General features: G+C 38.3%; 1 protein-coding gene across 1 annotated transcript in view; it reads right to left on the bottom strand.

Moving 5' to 3' along the window:
- Positions 1 to 18,958, bottom strand: part of frmd4a (FERM domain containing 4A) — an 84,392-nt gene that overhangs the window by 33,131 nt on the left and 32,303 nt on the right. The window contains exons 3-11 of the mRNA XM_016515119.1: positions 15,586 to 15,680; positions 12,469 to 12,561; positions 10,526 to 10,610; positions 8,477 to 8,533; positions 8,004 to 8,026; positions 6,951 to 7,034; positions 6,472 to 6,537; positions 5,785 to 5,842; positions 4,488 to 4,574 (exon numbers count right to left, since the gene is read on the bottom strand). Of these exons, the coding sequence (XP_016370605.1) occupies positions 4,488 to 4,574; positions 5,785 to 5,842; positions 6,472 to 6,537; positions 6,951 to 7,034; positions 8,004 to 8,026; positions 8,477 to 8,533; positions 10,526 to 10,610; positions 12,469 to 12,561; positions 15,586 to 15,680 (648 nt within the window). The remainder of the gene's footprint in view (positions 1 to 4,487; positions 4,575 to 5,784; positions 5,843 to 6,471; positions 6,538 to 6,950; positions 7,035 to 8,003; positions 8,027 to 8,476; positions 8,534 to 10,525; positions 10,611 to 12,468; positions 12,562 to 15,585; positions 15,681 to 18,958) is intronic.

Raw genomic sequence — 18,958 nt, 5'->3', positions numbered from 1 at the left:
CGCCTGCCGGATTCGCCCAAAAAGTTTTTGTTGAAAGACGGAGCAAGGGGCGTTGTAGTACTGAAACACCGTCTAAGCTGTTCGTCAATTACAATGCACTGGGACAGCTAACCAATCACAATACATTTCGTTTTTCGGAAGGTGGGCCTTCATCAAACCCGGAAATTAATCGAGCTGTTTGTGCCAGGCTGAGGAGAAAGGTACTGTAATAATGTAAATTATGTGAAAAATAATGCGTTTTTCGAACCACCAAGCATGAGAGCATGTTCTAGTATACCCCCAAAACAAAATCAAGACTTTATAAAAGAGCATAATAGGACCCCTTTAAGAAACCAATACTGTTATTCAGTAAGGATGCATTAATTAATGCACTGATCAAAGTGGCAGTAAAGGTGTTTATAATGTTAGAAAATATTTCTATTTCAAATAAAGGCTGTTCTTTTGCATTTTTTATTCATAAAAAAAATAAAAATAAATAAATAAATAAAATAAATTAGAGCCCGACCGATATGGGTTTTTTGGGGCCGATGCCGATACTGATATTAGGGAGTAAAAAAAGACAGATATCGATATATAATTCTGTGTTGTGTATTTTCTGGTAATCAAATGGACATGCAGAGCATTAGGATTTGTATTTAAAATTGTTTTTTGCAGTTTAATATTCACAGACACTAGTCTATATCGCGATTTGATTTAAGTGTACTGACCTGTTTTTTATTTATTCATCAAAAATAAGACAAATTCCATGAAATTCCGCGTTATACAGTAAATTCCGTTTTTACGAATGGATTCCGTGATTCCGTCTGCGTTTTCCACATCGCGGAAATCATAGGGCCCTACTAATGTAGCAAACGAGTATGATAAGCTCATTGTGAGAGTAAAAGACGGGGACATTGTTTATTTACTTTATAGCATTGAGTCTCACCAACTAGGTGACAACGTAGCATTAAATCACATTCAACAGACTCAAACCACCACCGCACTGCCTTCTATTGGACTACAGAAAGATACTAACTTTTCAATCTGCTATGTTACTGACTGTACTGACAAACTATGCTGACACACCATGTCTACACTGGACGCGACAAAGCGACCATTGAAACTCATTTGTACTTTGTGTCAGTATGTCATAAATAGAACGAGGCATCAGTTTACTGTCAGGATTTGTCGTGTCGCGCCGCGCCGCATCCAGTGTAGACAGCATCACTGATTATAATGGGTTCTATTGTATTTTGTCATGCCGCACCGTGCCGCTCGCGTCTAGACACCCAGTTAGGAAATGTGATGTGACCGATGTGATAAGCATGAGTTCTGGGCCGCGGCGTGGCCGGTATAAACACAAGCATTGACAGAGTGGACGCGATCAGCTCTGGTGGCTGTGGAGCCGTATGCGCCGCAGACACGTGCAGTGATGCACAGATCAGCTCTAACGTCACTGAATCTGCCTAAAAATGAACAATCCATTCATCATATCATCATGCAAAATTAAGAATTAGAATCATTGTAATGTGACGATCAAATATAGTTGTGGTGGGTGGCGGGCGGATAATTTATTTGAAGTAGCGGACTCGGGTGAAGTTTGAGCTCATCCGCGCATTCTCTACACTGACCTGAGTCGCCAGTAGCAAACAATGGAGCGCGCTCTGCTGGACAAACTAAGTAATTACACCATTTAGAAGCATTTCATCTGCGTTATATGTTCTGTAAAAAAAATGTTTCATATCGGCGGCATATTCGCCGATACGATATATCTGCGACAGGCTCATATCGGCAAAACGATATATCGGTCGGGCTCTAAAATAAATAAATAAAATCTTTCAGTGCATTCTGGGATTGCCTAATCTGCCAATAATACATGCAATGCTGCTTTTGGCTGAAATGAGCATAATTTTGTTTTCTGCTATTTGAAACTTTTTTTAATTGACTTTTAATTGAGACCATGATGCCTTATAATCTTGCCTTTATAGACAGTTAACCAGGTTTTAGAAGAGCTAACCACTTATTAAAACATATTCCTATCTAGAGTTCAAGCACAAAGCTAAAGATCACTAAAGACCAAAACCTGTTTATTCAGAAAATTTCTATATAAGGGAGTTTAGATTTTAAGGAGTTTCAGTGTAAATGTCATAGGCGTTTCGTCACTATGACTATTCACTGCAGTTGCTTTTATTATAACGCACAACGCCCACCCTGCAGTCTGTCTGTACATAGAATAATACAACAAACCCCCACCCCTTTCTCTCACAAAGACATGCAGAGAGTACAGGAAGACTGTGTGTGTGGCATGGTATTTACTTAGCCGGAGCTATAACGAGTGCTTATGAGAAAAGACAGGGCATTGGAAAGGTCAAAGGTCACTAGCAGCAGACAGGATGAAAACAATCACAGGTGACTCAAGGGCTGCAATCCCATGATTCATAGCTATAACGTCACATCTGTCTAGAAGGGCAGCTATACATTTTTTTTTAGATTGGCTATGCTGTTTGTATGTTTTACAAGGCAAGAATCTTTCAGTTAGTAGAGCTAATGAGTTGATCCAAACCAATCAGAAACAGCCGCACACATGCCAGTTTTTGGGGAGTGGTCCCGGATTCATCAGACGCACTAATGTTTCCAGTATGTTTTGTGTTGTCAGGGCGACAGTAATCCTGCGGGTGTCTGCAGCTGGGTTTCCTGTTGTGGGTTTTGGAGTCAGCGAGGCTGCGGAGGGAGTTTAGGTAGAGGACAATAGCTCTTGAGAAACACATGCACCCCAATTCATGATGAAACCACAAATGTACTCGTCACACCTCTGTGAAACTTTACACACACACTTTGGCACAAATGCTCTGTGGTTTCTCATTAGGAGAGGGTTTAAATTAGTTTAAAACTCATTAAACAAACCCAACCACTCACTCACCAAGTCTGCAACTTTTAGTGTGTGGCATATTTAACAGTATATCCCACAGTCTCTCACAAACACTGCCTGCAGATGGAGAACAGCCACAAACCATTAGCGCATGTGAGTTTATCATCAAAACATTAAAACGTGCATATGTGTAATGAGAACATTAGTGGCAATGGCCCATATGAAATGCAGATCAGTGGAAAGTTGCAGCCTGGCATTTGAATGCAGGGCTAGATGTCTGATTGTTCTCTGTGATTAAAATAATAGTTCACACAAGACTGAACATATTGTCATCATTTACTCACTCTAGTGCCATTTCTTATTACCATTTCATTTTTTTCCCTCTATACAATGAAAGTCAGTAGGGTCTAATGTTGTTGCACTGTATCATCAAAAATAGTTTAAACATTCTTTAAACTATATTATTTTGTATTCTGCAGTAGAAAAATAAGCATTACAGGTTTGGATCATCAGGGTGAGAAAATGATGATGTTCATTTTTGGTTGAACTATCCCTTTAAATTGTCATCCAGGTTTAGGTGGATTTGTCAGTAGAGCTATAATTTTGTTTTGTTTGCATCTGTGGCGTATTTGCAGACGCGTCTGTTCTTCTCGCTGGTTTCTCTTCCCTCCATTCTGAGCTGCCCTTTGCTGAGTTGTTTCATTTCAACTCTCGTTTTCTGTAACAGATCCTTCTCTGTAAATAGGCCTGAGTTCGGCTTTTCGCTTGGCTGGATGTTCTGCTTTGAACACTATTTTTAGCTTGCGGTTTTGGGAAAGGTTTTTCTGTTCCTCACCACAGGCTGAAGTTTTTGCCTGTCCTTTGGAGAGAACTTAAACACGGGTATGTGCTGTGAGAATGGAAAACCAAAGCCAGCGGGACACACACCTGAAATAAAGTCATTCCGACAGCAAGCGTTTCTTCTGACAGACAGATTTGTAGCATTTCAGTTACCTGGTGTCCCTGATCGTCTGTCTGAAAGTTTGAGAGTCTGTCTAAAGTTACAAAAAACGCTATGGGGTCAGACCGCCAGAGGTCACCACACCCAAGTGTCAGACGGTCAGACTTCTCTTGGCTGACATCATGAGGTTAAGCAAAGGTGACCAGGTGATGAACACATATTCATACACATGCACAAACACACAGCTCAAGCTAAGTTTCAAAACACAGCATAAGGGAAACTGCTTACATTCACTGGATTTTCTGCAGAGCAGAGAGTTTTAAAGGAGAAGTGGGATTTGTTTCCCTCCCTCGTGAAGAAACAAAGAGCTTTTCTTAAAAAGCACTGTCATAAGCTACATTTTAAGAAATGACTGGTTCTGGGTGGTTGCCTAAGTCGAAAAAGAGTAATTTGTCCATTTTATCGCCTGACAAGTAAGTCTGACCACTCAAAAAAGTAATGGCACACCTCTTCTCAACAAGTGGAATGATTTAAGGTCTCGTTTCACTTGTTCCACTGGTGAGGGATGAATTTTGCCAAGCACTACTAATTACCATCAGGGAGGTAAAACTATTATGGGATGACCAAGATGAAGAGATGTGAAGGGAGGACAAAAAGAAGTCAAACTGTAGTAAGTCCACAGAGGAAAGACAGTCTTACCTTTCTTGGTTTGACTTTGTCCTGGTAGTCATATTGAAAAATGCCTTTATAACTCAAACCCAGCCACCACGGGATACCCTGCTTATCCTGAGAGCAAGAGTGAGAAAAAAAAGAGCGTTAATGCACGCACACACACATGCCGATAAACAGAGAAGTGTCAGCTCATGGTTGATGACAGCATGATTATCTTAAACACACTGAGTCTTAAGCATCCTTTAACACTTAAGTCAAGCGCTGATACTAGGGGTGCTCCGATTGATCGGTTACCGATCACTATCAGCCGATAATCGCTTTGGGATGATTGATCGGCGGTCTCTAAAAAGGCCGATCTCAAGCTGATCGGCGTGCCTGCCGTCCATTCAGCGCTCGCACGCTCTCCTGGAGACCGTGCGCTCATGCACACTCACAGCGCAGTGAGCGCACACACATAATGTCAGGTTCACATTACTCCGTTTGCAGTGCGAATGTGGTGCGTATTTTTTCCACGCTCATGGTAACAGATTAATAAAGCGTGCACATTGCACACGGTTGGTGTCCGGCAGTGCGTTCCACGTGCAGTGCGTCTGCAGCAATGCAGAGATTGTTTCCGCACTGAGTCTATTTTTGCTGCGCTGCAAGCACTGAATTAAAGTAACAGCGCATTTTTTTGCAGTAAATATGAACATGGATTCACACGAAAATGTAGTAATTACACCATAAATGCATATGATTAAAGTCTACCACTTGCTTGAGCAACTTAATATATAAATCTAAGTGCATGCAAAAGAAAAGCACATTGAATAATGTGTTGGTTATATTTATTGTGTTTAAACATGTCTGTGAAAGATTGTATTACTGTACTGTGTAAAAAAAGAATCGCAATGCTGAAAAAGCATTTTCAGTGACAGTGTTTGGATTTGAAATCAAAATAATGGATAAATGTTGTGTTTGTGGTAAACAGCCACGGATCAGTAGCGGACTCCTGTGTGAAAGCACAGTCCGTGCTGCTTCCCCTCTCACAAGAGGAGAATTCCCCCCATTTTCAAAAATTAAATTCAGGCCCTGAATAAAATGTCTAAAAATCCTGATTGGAGTATCACTATAAATAGTTATAAATGATAAAAAGAAGGCTTTAAAAAGATCAGTATCGGTGATCGGTATTGGCAAATACTGCTTTCTGTGATCGGCGATCGGCCTCAAAAATCCTGATTGGAGCACCCCTAGCTGTATTATAGGTCGTGAGAATGTGTGTGTGTGTGTGTGTATTTGTGACTGACGGCTGTGATTATAAATTTTCCCTTTGAGCACACTGACCCACCTTAACAGCATAATAATGCACTCCATATGTGGGTAACGACTCCACTATACTCATATAACTGTGAGAGAGAAGAAAGAAGAAATAATTGACAGTATGTTATGGATGTTACATATGCAGACAATTTACAATAGCAGTGAACACATGGGAGTGGATCTCGGAAGTAGGATGCATGCAAAGGATTATCAGCACTGAAAGTGCAAAAACAAGTATTTGGATACTTCAGGCACACTTAGAATTTCACACTTTTCAAGCAAAATGTTTCCCTAAAAGACGTTTTAGTATAATACAAGCATAAAAGAAAACATATTGTGTTCAAAATTAAAAGTATAGTTCACGCAAAACTAAAAAAATTGCTTGCTTTCTTCTGTGGAACACAAAAAATAACACTAATAAAAGTCAATGGAGCCAAAAGCATCAAATCTCATTGGTTCTTGCACGCCATGTGACCATATGTGATGTTGTTTAAGGTTTGTGTTGCCATTGACACCACTGATTCATAATATGGACAAAAAACAGCTAAAATATCTGATATTTTCTTTTGCGTTCTGCAGAAGTTGTTTTTGGAATGACATGAGGGTGACCAAATGATGACAAGTTTCATTTTTGGGTGAAGATAAAATGCATTTGGACACTTTTTGTTCATCAAACTTAAAGGAACATTTTGGTCAAGACAATATTCTTTCTTACTTGACGATAGCCTGACCTCTGGACTGTCCACTTAGCTTCTTATAGTGCTCAATGGCCCGGTCCTCACTGCAACACAACACACACAGACACAGATTAGTGGCAACAGATGACAATGTTCATGAGAACGTGGCTGTCAGCCTATTTCAATTCTGCAGGAACAAAAAACAGACAAGAGTGAAAGCTTACAGATGTACAGAGACGCAGCCAATGAAATACAACACCATGAAGGAGATAAGTTCATACTTAGAACAGGACGTACACCGGCCTGCTCAATATGAGTGTGTGAGTGAGAGTGTCTTAGAACGGCAGCATCTGTGAAACACTTCATTCGCATCAAATAGAATTCAGGGAAAATTAGGTTAGAGAATTATTCTGGGGAATCCTTTCCCATGGTGCTCAGAGAACACAGAACAGATACATCTCGTTAATACCTCTCTATTATCAGCTGACAGCTGTGTGTATAAGTGTGTGTGTCTCACCAGTATGCGAGTGAAGGGTGCTCCTTCAGTGCTTGTGTAGGCAGTGCTGGCAGTTTCTTCAGATCAGCCCTAGTAGCATCATTACTGTAAAAATAACACAAAATACTCAGTAATAGAAGCACCTAACAGAGCGAAAAAAAATCAGTCAATCAGAATCACAGAACAGAGACAGAAGACACAGAAAGGCAAATTAATCAAAATAAAATATTTTAATTATTATTATTATTGTAATAATTGCAATTGTAATAATAACTGTGCAAATGATAATAATTTTCACATTCTTGAAAATAAAAATTATTTTGCATTTGCAAACAATTTATGTAAAGATGGCAATCTGACTTATGGCAATCTGATCAACTAATAAATCAAGATGGAAATGTTAAAATCACAACTGATATTGCTTCCAGTTCACTCATGAAATGAAAGAACAGTACATTGCATTGTGGGATATATTATCCCTCACAATGTGCTCAGGTTGTATAATGCACATTTTGGCAAAGTCAGTGACTATCAGGGCATTCCACATACACAAAATGTTCACACTATATATAAAATGCATATTGCAAAAATTAGGGCAGTATGGTAGTGTTCCATTCCAAACATGGAGAGCGATGGAGAGGTTAAGAGGAAGTGTAAGAGGTAGAGGAAATTGAGTCGAAGAAAACAGAGTGACAGAATAAAGCTGGAAGGATGCACATGTGACAGATTTGTAGCTGAGATACTGTGTGTAGAAAGTGTTTGTGTAAGTGTGTGTGTGTGAGATGGAGAGAGCCAGGGGTTAGTATGTGTAATTTAACACTGTTTATCCTCTGCATTCCATTTCTTCCCCTCTGTCTCCATTCCCAGGGTTCACACCCCCATATCTCTCTCTTTCGCTCTCTCTCCATCTCTCTTGAATCGTGTGCATGTGCTTATGTGGCAAGGAGAGTTTGATATACACCCAAATTGGATCTGCTTTCACTCTGCAATGACACACTGATAGAGACTTTTGATAGTTTGTGAGTGTAAAAGAGATCACTGGAAGGTGATTCGTTCATTCAAACTGCCACTTACCTCGTGAAGTCTCCTTTAGCTTCCTGTGGGTGAAAAAAATACATATTTTAGTATCAATAATGAGTGTTTGATGGTAGACCAGACCGCTTGGAAAGATCGTATCCTCTGATACACAGAACGGTGCATGTGTGTCTCAGTAGGGGATGTAGTCGCAGCCATCTGGACTGAATCCTCCAAAAGGTCAAACACACATAACATACCTGATACTACACCTGGATCACACATACACAGAGTCATAAAGGAAAACCATATTTCTCCAAAGTATTTCCCTCGTATGGATAACTTACAGTACAAAGGAAACATCCTGTTTTAGATTTAAAATAAAGCACCCTGTCAGGCTGAAATACTGTAGTGACCTGAATATGACTCTATAACGCTTACACAACTGTATTTGAGATGTATGAACTTTATGAAAGTTCATTGCACGGTTTATGAAGGTCCACAAAATGATAAACAGTCCGACATGATCTTACCTGTAAGATATAAGAGGCCAGTTCAAACACCACCTCGCTGTCCACCTCTATGAGCTCCTGAAGACAGACAGGAAGAAAGAGACCCTTAAGTTCAGGATCACAGCAGACAGGACATCTCCATTAATCTGTCTCTTATCTTATCTCTCTCTCTTTTAATGACCTGATCTGCTGACTTATCACTGAAGGGTCTATCTAAATCACTTCAGCTATTTCCTGTGTAATCAATAGCAGGACAAAGCCACATACACACACATGGGTTTTATGTGAAGGGTTTTTTGAAGTGTAGGGGGTCTTAATTACTTCAATGACCAAGTCAAATGGAGCGATTCATTACCTTTGCTGAACACAAGAATTTCAGGAATGTCACACACAGAGTACTGGCATGTATTAGAAAGCTGACTCTAGAGTAAAGTGTGAGCAATGAGCTCATGGTGGAAATCTGTGGTATGTGACTAGGGCTGAAACGATTCCTCGAGTAACTCAAGTAACTCGAATACAAAAAATCATCCAGGCAAATTAAGTGCTTCCAAGAATCGTTTAGTCCATTTACTAGGGATGCACTGAATTTTCGGCCACCGAAAATATATGCTGCGCTGCCCAGCAGTGTTCAGGTTTCACTCTCCTCCAGCCGTCATCACTGCACCATGTGACGCTCCGTTCATTATTCCGCTCTATCAATGTGCATTCTGCTCATTTACCGCTCATGCTCACCGGAAAAGCTAAGTCCGCTCAAATAACGCGCCGACAAGAAATTTCTATGTAGTATACTTGTTCCTGTTTGCAGTACTGGGCAACGCTGGTCAAATCTAGTTCACTGATCTGCTCCCCGCTATGCTCTGCTCATTATTGGCTTGTGTTTTTTAAATTCCGTGTCATTAAAATTGAGTTAAATTAAAAAGTCTTACAAAATTACTTTATATTATTTAATAAGATAAATTATTATTACAAAGCATTTTCGGTTTCGGTTTTCGACCAAGCACATCCAGAATTCTCGGTTTCGGCCCAGAATTTTCATTTCGGTGCATCCCTACCATTTACTGTAACTACATACAGCGCACTGTGTTTGCAACTACATGCTCCTTTAAAGGATTACACGCACACAGCAGTATGCTTAAGAGACCTGTCTTATTTTCTCTTGTATATTTAGTATTGCTCTTTAATAAAGAAAAAGTTGTTCTTATCCGATTACTCGATGGAATTTTCGGTAGAATACTCGATTACTATAATATTCGATAGCTTCAGCCCTATATGTGACCAGTGACACACACACACACATTTACAAATACAGAATGTTTTTGGAAGAATTAAGCACTTTTTTTTTTTTTAAACAAACCAAAACAGCTATTGCAAATATAGCTGTACATTATTATATTCATTATATATAAACACTACCATTCAAAAGTTTGGGGTTCAAAAGACTGCATTTATTTAATCAAAAATACAATGATACTGTGAAGTGTTATTTTAATTTTAAATAACAGGTTTCTATTAAAATATTTTTTTAAATGCAATTTATTCCTGTGATGCAAAGCTGAATTTTTAGCAGCCATTACTCCAGTCCTTCAGAAATCATTCTAATAAGTTGCTGCTCAAGAAACATTTCTTATTACTATCAATATTGAAAACTGTTGTGCTGCTTATATTTTTGTGGAAACCATTTTTTTAAAGAAGGTTCAGCATTTATTTGAAATTGAAATCTTTTGTAACAATGTTTAAGTCTTTATGGTTTACTTCTGATCAGTTCAAGTCATTATTGGTGAATAAAATATTTTTTAATACCTTAATGACCCCAAACTTTAGAATAACAGTTTATATATGTATAATAAACATAATGTATGTTAATATGTGCTAGTGAAGAGCTTGGTACTTTGAACATTCTTACAGTACCATAAGTCAATCAGCGTTGCCATGATGTCATTTTTCAGAGAAATCTGTAACGTGGCATTTATGCCTAAGGTGCTCCATGGACATAGATGGAAGTAACAAATGGATGTAAAGGGGCATTAGTTAATACTGCCCTCTAGTGATAGAACAGTGACAACAGTTTACCTTATAGATGCAGGACTTTGCATTGAGGAAGAACAGCTCTATTGTGGCATTGTCCTTAAGGTAAGAGATACTTTCTATGTAGAACCTGTAGAAGAGAAAATAATATGCACATCAAAATATGGCTAAAGTTTAAAAACATTACAGTTACATATACAGTATACACAATTCACATATTAAGACTGCCAAACATGATTGTTTAGTTGTGAACATGTGATTCAAAATTGTTCAGTATGAGCAACCAATTCTGATTCCTCCTTAGCAGGTTCATTCAGATTGTCTGAATGAACTCACTGAAAGAAAAAAATTATTATATACACAGACCCAAAGACCAATCACTAGAGGGCATCATAAACACTGCTATATCACCCACAAAAAGAAAACAATTTCCACTGTGCAAGCTTCATTTAGCAGTCAGATTAGAGTTAGCGGGAACTACAACAACAAACAAACACAAAAATAAGTCATTGTCTCAAAATCAGCAAAAATAAATAAGCTCTCTCAGCATGACATTTTTCATTTCAGCTGAAGGCTGAAGCTGTGACATTCACACATGGACTGTTACACAGACATACACATGCATAGATATACGTACAGATGCAAACTGATAATATGACCTTGAACATACACTGAGGCCTACACTGAACTTAAAATGAACCCTATGACACACGATACATGAAGACACATGTTTTGAATCCATGGTTTAAAGGAGCGAGAGGAATGAGTGAGACAGAAAACGAGTGAAAGTGAGAGAGATTAAAGTGATTAAAACTGTATTGACAGCTGGTTTAATTTGAGATGTGAGTGAGACAGAGTCTTACACGCATCAAAGACTTTAGCTCACTTCAATCAATAGCCCAATCACGAGCAGAAAGGACAACACACACACGCACACTGATTCACACAGGACATCATGCATGCATTCAAACTGGGCCTCCGCTCCAATTGAAACTGCACTGACACTCAATAGCTCAAGCAAAAGACATACAACTCCGCACGCAGCTATTAGAGCAAAATGCATGCGTGCGTATGCGTGCATTTAAGTGTTTGTGTCTGTGCATGACCCAGAAAAGCAAAGTGATGCAAGAGGAATAGACTGAACGAGAGAAAAGCAATTCAAGTGTGTCCCAACAAATGGGTGAAATGCTGGGCTATTTTAATGCTGAGCTTGACAGCAATAAACCAGCATCCACCCACAGCGAGCGTGGTGATGTATGACGGTGTGCTGATTGCGACTTACGCAGTACAATACTGCGAGGAAGCACACAAATGTGCCTGCTTTAACTCTCTCGCACACGGAGACATACAAACACCACAAGAGCAATAAATATACATGCTGCTCTTTGTATTGGTCATATTTCGAAGCAGATCCAATTAAAATCTAAACGAATCAACCCGCCCAGCAGATATCTGCTCATGCTCTGCAATTCAAACACAGTCTGATTAACACTCTGCTGTTGCCATGGTGCTCAAATTGCTGGGGGTGTTAATGACAGGAATGGTGTATTCTGATTGGACGTGTTTCTGGTAACTGCCAGTAAACTGTGATTTACTGACCCCGCTAATTTGAAACAATAAACAAACACATACACAAGCCCCCCAACACGAAAACACTCTGATCGAAGTGTTGATGCCAATTCATTCTGGAGGTGTTAAGTGTTTTCTTTTTTAATATTCAGCTGGGATTTCTTGAAGTAATATGGACGTTTCTCTTTTATTCTCTCTGTCGATAAACATATATTATTATTATATATTATTGTATTAGTAATAAATAAAATCATTAAAAAAATAAATATATATGTAATATATAACTATTTTATATGTGTAGTTTATTATATATTTATATTACTCATGTTATTAATAATAAATAAAATAATAAATATGTATGTGTATACATATAAACGTTTATTGTGGTTTTGTTGTGCTTTTGCTGCAGCTGTACTTACCTAACGCAGAAATAAAGCACAATGGGTCCAGATTTCTTAGGAAACTCGTGTTCCAGAACACGACGATCTAACTGCAACCAGCTGAAATGACCCCTGAAACACAGCCCAAGAGAAATGACTGATAGCATCTGTAACAGCAACCGGAAATGTCTTGCAACATCTTACAATGTCTCATTCATAGTGCCACATAACGTCATAAAACATCATGCGAAAAATGAGCCACAAGAGGGCTGTTTTATGTTCAAGATGTCATCGCATGTGCATTTTCATGCATTATTTAGCCAGTGATGACAAAAACAAAAGCACTCAGGAAACTATTGCATTGGTATTCCGTTGCACAGAGATACATAACCTTTAACAGGTAATTATAAATCCAAAAGTAGATTCTACTCAGCAGTGTTTCCCCTAGGTTTACGGCTTTGGGGGGGTTCTGTTTTTTCCGTTTTAATTTTTCTGGACTCCTTTTTAACGGTTAAATTAAATTGTATTAATCAAAAAACATGTTAATCGCTAATTAATTAAAATCATGAAACTTAAACAATTTAACATCAATTTATCAAAAGTTTAACAAAAATTACATGTTTAGGGCCCTATGAAATGTTTTATTTTTTCCAACCTTATGTTTTATTGTTACCAAATTCTGTGTTTTAACATGTCTAATTATTTGAAAGCATAAAAACAAGTTTCATTTATTCTTGCAATAGATTAATGATTTTTTTCCTCAGAAATTCTGTGTTGTGTATTTACATTTTTTTAAGGCATAAAACTGTTATTTAATTTATCTTTTAATTCATGAAAATTACACAAATTTTATTTTTGGAAAATAAAGGGGGCTCATGAAGTGACTCTTAGAGCAGTTCTGGAGATGTTGTTCATGTATTTATGTCCTCAGTAGCAGTGGCGGAGCCAGGATGTTTTTATAGGGGTGACCAGGGAGGGGTCAGCAACCAGTCTGGGGTGGCACAGAAATCTTCATTATTTCAATATAAAAATGTGTTTGACTATAAAGTACTGGACTGTTTTAGAGCCTAAAACACAACTGAATACAATTAATTTCTACTAAATTGTATTTGAGATATTTGTGAATTAGATCAAGTAATGCTGAGTGAAGGACGGAAGTCAACAGCACATAAATGCCAGAATATAAAATGAGTTATTTTATGCATTTAAATGGTTTTAAATTAAACGTTTGTACTTTACAAAATAAAAAATAAAAATAGCGCATGTTTTTTAGCGTAAGTGCACTGTGTTCATATTTACGTGTGCATTAAATTACACACACAAAAAAACAGCTTGCGCCTTATTGTGTAGGCCTATATTGTATATTGTGATCTCGAATTGCACAATATTTTAGTACATGCATTTGAGAGACCTTCTTTAATGTGATGCTATACATGAATGCACTAATCGCCTTTTTGGTAATTTCATGACTTAACTGACGACAGAACTACATTGTATGCTCATAGTTTTTTGCACGCATTATTTATGATGAAGCGATATAGCGCCTTATATTCGCGTAAAGTTGCAGAGTGTGCACCGTGTGCACGGTAAAACAGCTGTCAGGAGAGGAAAGTTTGTTTTACTGATATAGCCTACAACATCTCATCAGACCGCAGTTCACTGTTGTTCTACTGAAGCTCATTTGGCACATGTTCCTTAATTTCCGCGCTCGTTTGACTTGCACCTGGCGCTGAGGCGAAGTGTAAGTGCGCGTCTGAAAAGTCTCCCGTTTGATGTGGTCATAAAGAGATACGGCGGTTCCGCGTCTTAATAAATGCATTTCTTGTCAAAAAAAAGGGACAAAAACTGCAGCTTTGAGTGGGGTGGCCAAAGGGGTGGCCAAGCTTAGGTCAGTGGTGGCCACGGCCACCCCCTGGCTCCGCCCCTGCTCATTAGTGAGATGGCAGACGTTAATATCACCGGAAGAGTCATGCACGCTTCAGTATGAGTAGTAAACAAAACCGCCCGTCTGCGCCATTCATTAACACAGAGACACGCAGAATTCATATTTAAATAGTCGTTTTGCGGCTTAATATTTACAAATACTAGTGGGAGTGGGCTCACTTGTGTGCACGCATCGGGGCGGAACTCCACTGTGCGCGATACAGAGAGCGCGACCATGTAACGTAGAGACAAATGACATGCCATCATGTAAATAAGATAAATAACATAAGGCTATTTCGTTTGTTTACTAAAAGAACAAGGTACAGCCCTGTTCTATAGGAAAGGTAACTTTAAATAACTTCTGTTGTGATCTGGCGCTATAGAGGCGGGCCGCCCCCCTAATATAATGGCAGGGGAAACACTCCTCAGTACATTATATTACCTACTTATATATTTTATAAAATAATAAAAAAGATCTAATAATATATTAATACATTATATAAATATTTATATATACACACAGATATTAGTATTTAATGAATTACATAAGTATTTATAAAATGTATTAACATATTATTTAGATTTTTTAAAGAACATGAGTAAAATTGCTTCTATAGTGCTCTGGGTGGAACAATTTTAATACGGATGGTTGTAACACTGACAAGCAACAACCAAAAGTGTTTTAAATTGTGTTTGTATAGGGAAATGATTGTGCCTCTTTAACTCACACTGTGTGCGTGTTTCTGACAGAAATGCATTTGTCCATTTGCATGTTGTCCTTGGCGAATGCAAACTGTCAACCCCTTGTTGGGAAGGATGTACGGTGGGGCGGATCAAAGGTCACCAGACAACATTTCAAAATCTTTGGGAACTACAAAAAACACATTCCCCCAAGCACACCAGCAGTGAGAACAGATGGAACGCTTCTCTTGAGTGAGTGTGTGTGTGTGTGTGTGTGTGTGTGTGGGTGCCTTAAAGAAATCATGCGAAGATACAACTAACAAATGTCACACAGCGGTAGGTCACACTGTGTAGGATGAATGAAGAGTTGGTTGTCGCAGAAAGTGAAGAGAGGAGAAAGAGTGAAGCCAATAATTTCCCTGTGGAATTATCACAGCATGTTCACTCATCCAGTCCTGGCACAGTCAGAGAGCTGAACTGTTCATGATTACACCTTTTCTCATAGGTTAGAGGCAGATGTAATATATAATAGGATGTCTTGGGTATACGTACGTCTCATCTACATAAGAGATTCCAAAATATTCCTTCTCCTTCAGGTTGAAATGGGATGCCACCAGGTCTAGAAGATCCTTCGCCATTAGCTTGGGCTGAGAGAGACAGAAAAAAAAACAGGTTTCATCACAAAAGAGATCTTTTGGTTTAGAACGTACACACTACACACAAAACACCCAGATACACACACACACACACAAGGTCTGCGAGTTGGCAGGCTGTGAGTGTTGTATTCTGATGAGTATTGATGCACTGCAGTGACTCTGCAATTTCATGCCGACTCTGTCTGTCTGCAGTCTGTGTGTGTTGCATCTTGAACAGAGCTTGACTTGCTGCACAAACAGTATCTGAAATATGCTTTTAAGAAGGATTGATCATTATTTATTTTTAATAATACAAAGACATACAGAGTTTTTGACTAAACAACACTGACACACACCCAGAACAATCTGGAAAACTGAGAGACACACCAGTTGTCACACTGTCTCTGCTCCTGCAAGCTCGGGGCTTTCCCTGTGTGTGTGAATGTAAATGTAAAGTGAATGTAAAGTGTGTTAGAGCCAGTGTGTGGTAAACCATGGGTGTGTCACTGGCTTTGAGCGTAGACACTGAAATCACTGGTGTCCTGGGATATCTTTATACAGCTTACCAACCTACCAATATATCCACACACAACCATTAATGATCATTCTAATAATAATAAGAAACATTTCTTATTATTATCAATGCTGAAAACAGTTCTAAACTTGGACAGTAGTGTATGTTTGGGGTGTGTATGCATAGATATATTTTTTTATAATGCTCTGGCATTTTTTGTATAGTTTTTCATAAGGTTTATCTGTATTTATGTGTGGACACATATTATTTACAAAATTATATGATAATGAAGTACTGAACGAAAGCACTGAAAAGTCTGAGAAAGATCAAAATAGTTAAATTAATTTAAACAAGATGTGGACTCGATATACACATGCATTGTGTGCATGAGCCTGTGTTCAAAACACTTTAATTACGGTTTCGGTTTCAACACATACCATTTTGAATTAAGAACACACATAAATACAGACACACACACGCACACACATACAGCAACAGCACTCTTTATAAGAGAGCCAACCCACCCACACACCCTAAAAATAGCACAGCAAAATCTGGAGCAAAAGTACAATCACTGCCACAACCTCTGCTCGTGAAAGGAAAGAAGGAAAGAAAGAGAAGAAGAAAAGAACAAGGGGTAGATTACAGCCTGTAGGAATACAAAATCATCATTATTTGTTGTGTGTATTATCAAATTTTTAATTATAATGTACGTCCTCTAGATAAAGCTTTGACTAAGGTAGTTCTTAATAGTTCCAAAACCTAGTGAGCTGCCTGCCTAGATAGCACTTCACCTAGAGTTACTGGAGCATAAGAGTACAACAGTAAGCACAAAATTGTGCTGCCTAAAAAGATAACTTATTCAAATGCAGAAGTATCTATAAAATAGTTCAATGTAAGTGACAAAGGACTATTTTCACCAATATTAATGTGGCATGTATTTTTATTAATCATTAGTGCAGCAATTCCCAAACTTTTTTGTCAGCTGAGCCCCATTTGATTTTAATTGTAATTATTTAACAACACATTTGCATTTTCATTGTTCTTTGATGTTGGTAAATAATCACATGACATACAGGTAAACAAATAAAATTTTTTTTTTTTTTTTTTAAGTTTTGGGTTTCATTTTAACTATTTTTTTTAATTTAAATTTATTCATTTTAATTGTACATTTTTTATTATTTAGCTAATTATTAGCTTTTCATTAGCTCACAAACCCTCTGCAGTTTCTGTGTGATTTTCCCAGGGGTTCATGAACCCCAGTTTGGAAAACCCTGAATTAGAGTTCTTAGCTAAATAACATTTGTTAAGGCTAAACTCTATTGGAATCAGCATTCTCCCATCTTGACCATCTCAAATCATCTATTGCAATGAGGAAGGCGCCTTAGACGGTAGTTGCCTATATAGAGCGCAGAAAATGTCTACTGAGACTCTCTGATTCACCACCCTCCCTTCAGGTCTGATCTCAAAAACCCAGCTTTCAGCAAGACACCTTGTTTTAGATATTCTTTTATCTTTTTTGGCACTAACATTGTGGTTAATCACAAATGAAACAGTCAGCATTTTGTGAGATTGTTCACCTCTTACTTCAGGTGAGATCTGCAACTCTGTACCACATCAATCAATTGGCACATTTAATCCCATCATTCCAAGCAATGCGGTGTGAAACAGCTTGCTTCCTCAATTAGCCAAAGCGAGTGTGTAAGTGTGTGTCTGCGGTAAGAAGAGGAAGCAGGTTTAATATGACCGCAATCTTCAATCTGGACCCATTTGTGGTGGTGTATGTGTGTGTTTGTGCAGTTGAGAAAATGAAGAGGGCTAAAACTCAAACCGTGTTCATCTCTCTGTTTAGCCTCCAGACTTGATTATGACAGTTACTGATATAATAATGTGTTAAGAGTAGGGCTGGACGATATGGCCCGTTATTGAAAAAAATTATATCGCGATACATATTGATATTGAATTATTGTCCAGCCCTAGTTAAGAGTCTCTGAAATGTATAGATAAGAAAGATCAAGCATTATTAATATCCTGTTAGTGTGCATTGAGGGCCATCAATATGAGCGCTATATGGCTTTAACAGATTTAATGTGGGATGGCTATCATCTCCTCTATGTCACTTACACTTACATTTCCACATGGAATAGCATGTGATAGCGCGTGTGGCCATGAGGAAGAATATCCGGACTGTTGTGATTTACTATCATTAAACAGTGGGTGTCTGATCAGGACAGAAGAGCGATGACAAGAACACACGCCGTCAGGTCTCGTCAGGTCTAGATCACAGAGATGAGAGATGTGAGTCGGCTTTCATCACACGGAATGACTTCAGCACAAAGCAACGCTAGGTTTTTTGTTCAGGATTTATGCTGTTAAAACACATGTTGATCTGATCATGAATGCAGACAAGATAGTGCCTTTCTCTAAAGCTGCCTGTACACTGTAAAATAACAGAATTCAAATCTGAAGATGTAATTATATAACAAAGGTGCATTTACACAGATGTTTTTTACATTTACATTTTTAATCTGACACAGAGCCAGTGTAAATACATTTATGAAGGAAGTGCAATTGTGGGAAACAATGGGTCTGTTCCAAAACAAAGTGAGCTGCCTTGTTGCCTATTTTCTACACAGCCAGTTACCTTCAGATATGGAACTTTACAAGTGGCTGATTTGAAATGCCCTACAAATGCAGCACATAACATAAAATATGCAGCACATAACATAAAATACACAGCACGCACAAATAGTGCGTAAAATAGGGTAAACGTACC

The sequence above is a fragment of the Sinocyclocheilus rhinocerous genome, unplaced genomic scaffold, assembly GCF_001515625.1.
Source record: "Sinocyclocheilus rhinocerous isolate Xijiao unplaced genomic scaffold, SAMN03320098_v1.1 scaffold717, whole genome shotgun sequence".
NCBI classification, from domain to species: domain Eukaryota; kingdom Metazoa; phylum Chordata; class Actinopteri; order Cypriniformes; family Cyprinidae; genus Sinocyclocheilus; species Sinocyclocheilus rhinocerous.
This window is presented reverse-complemented; position numbering and strand designations above follow the sequence as displayed.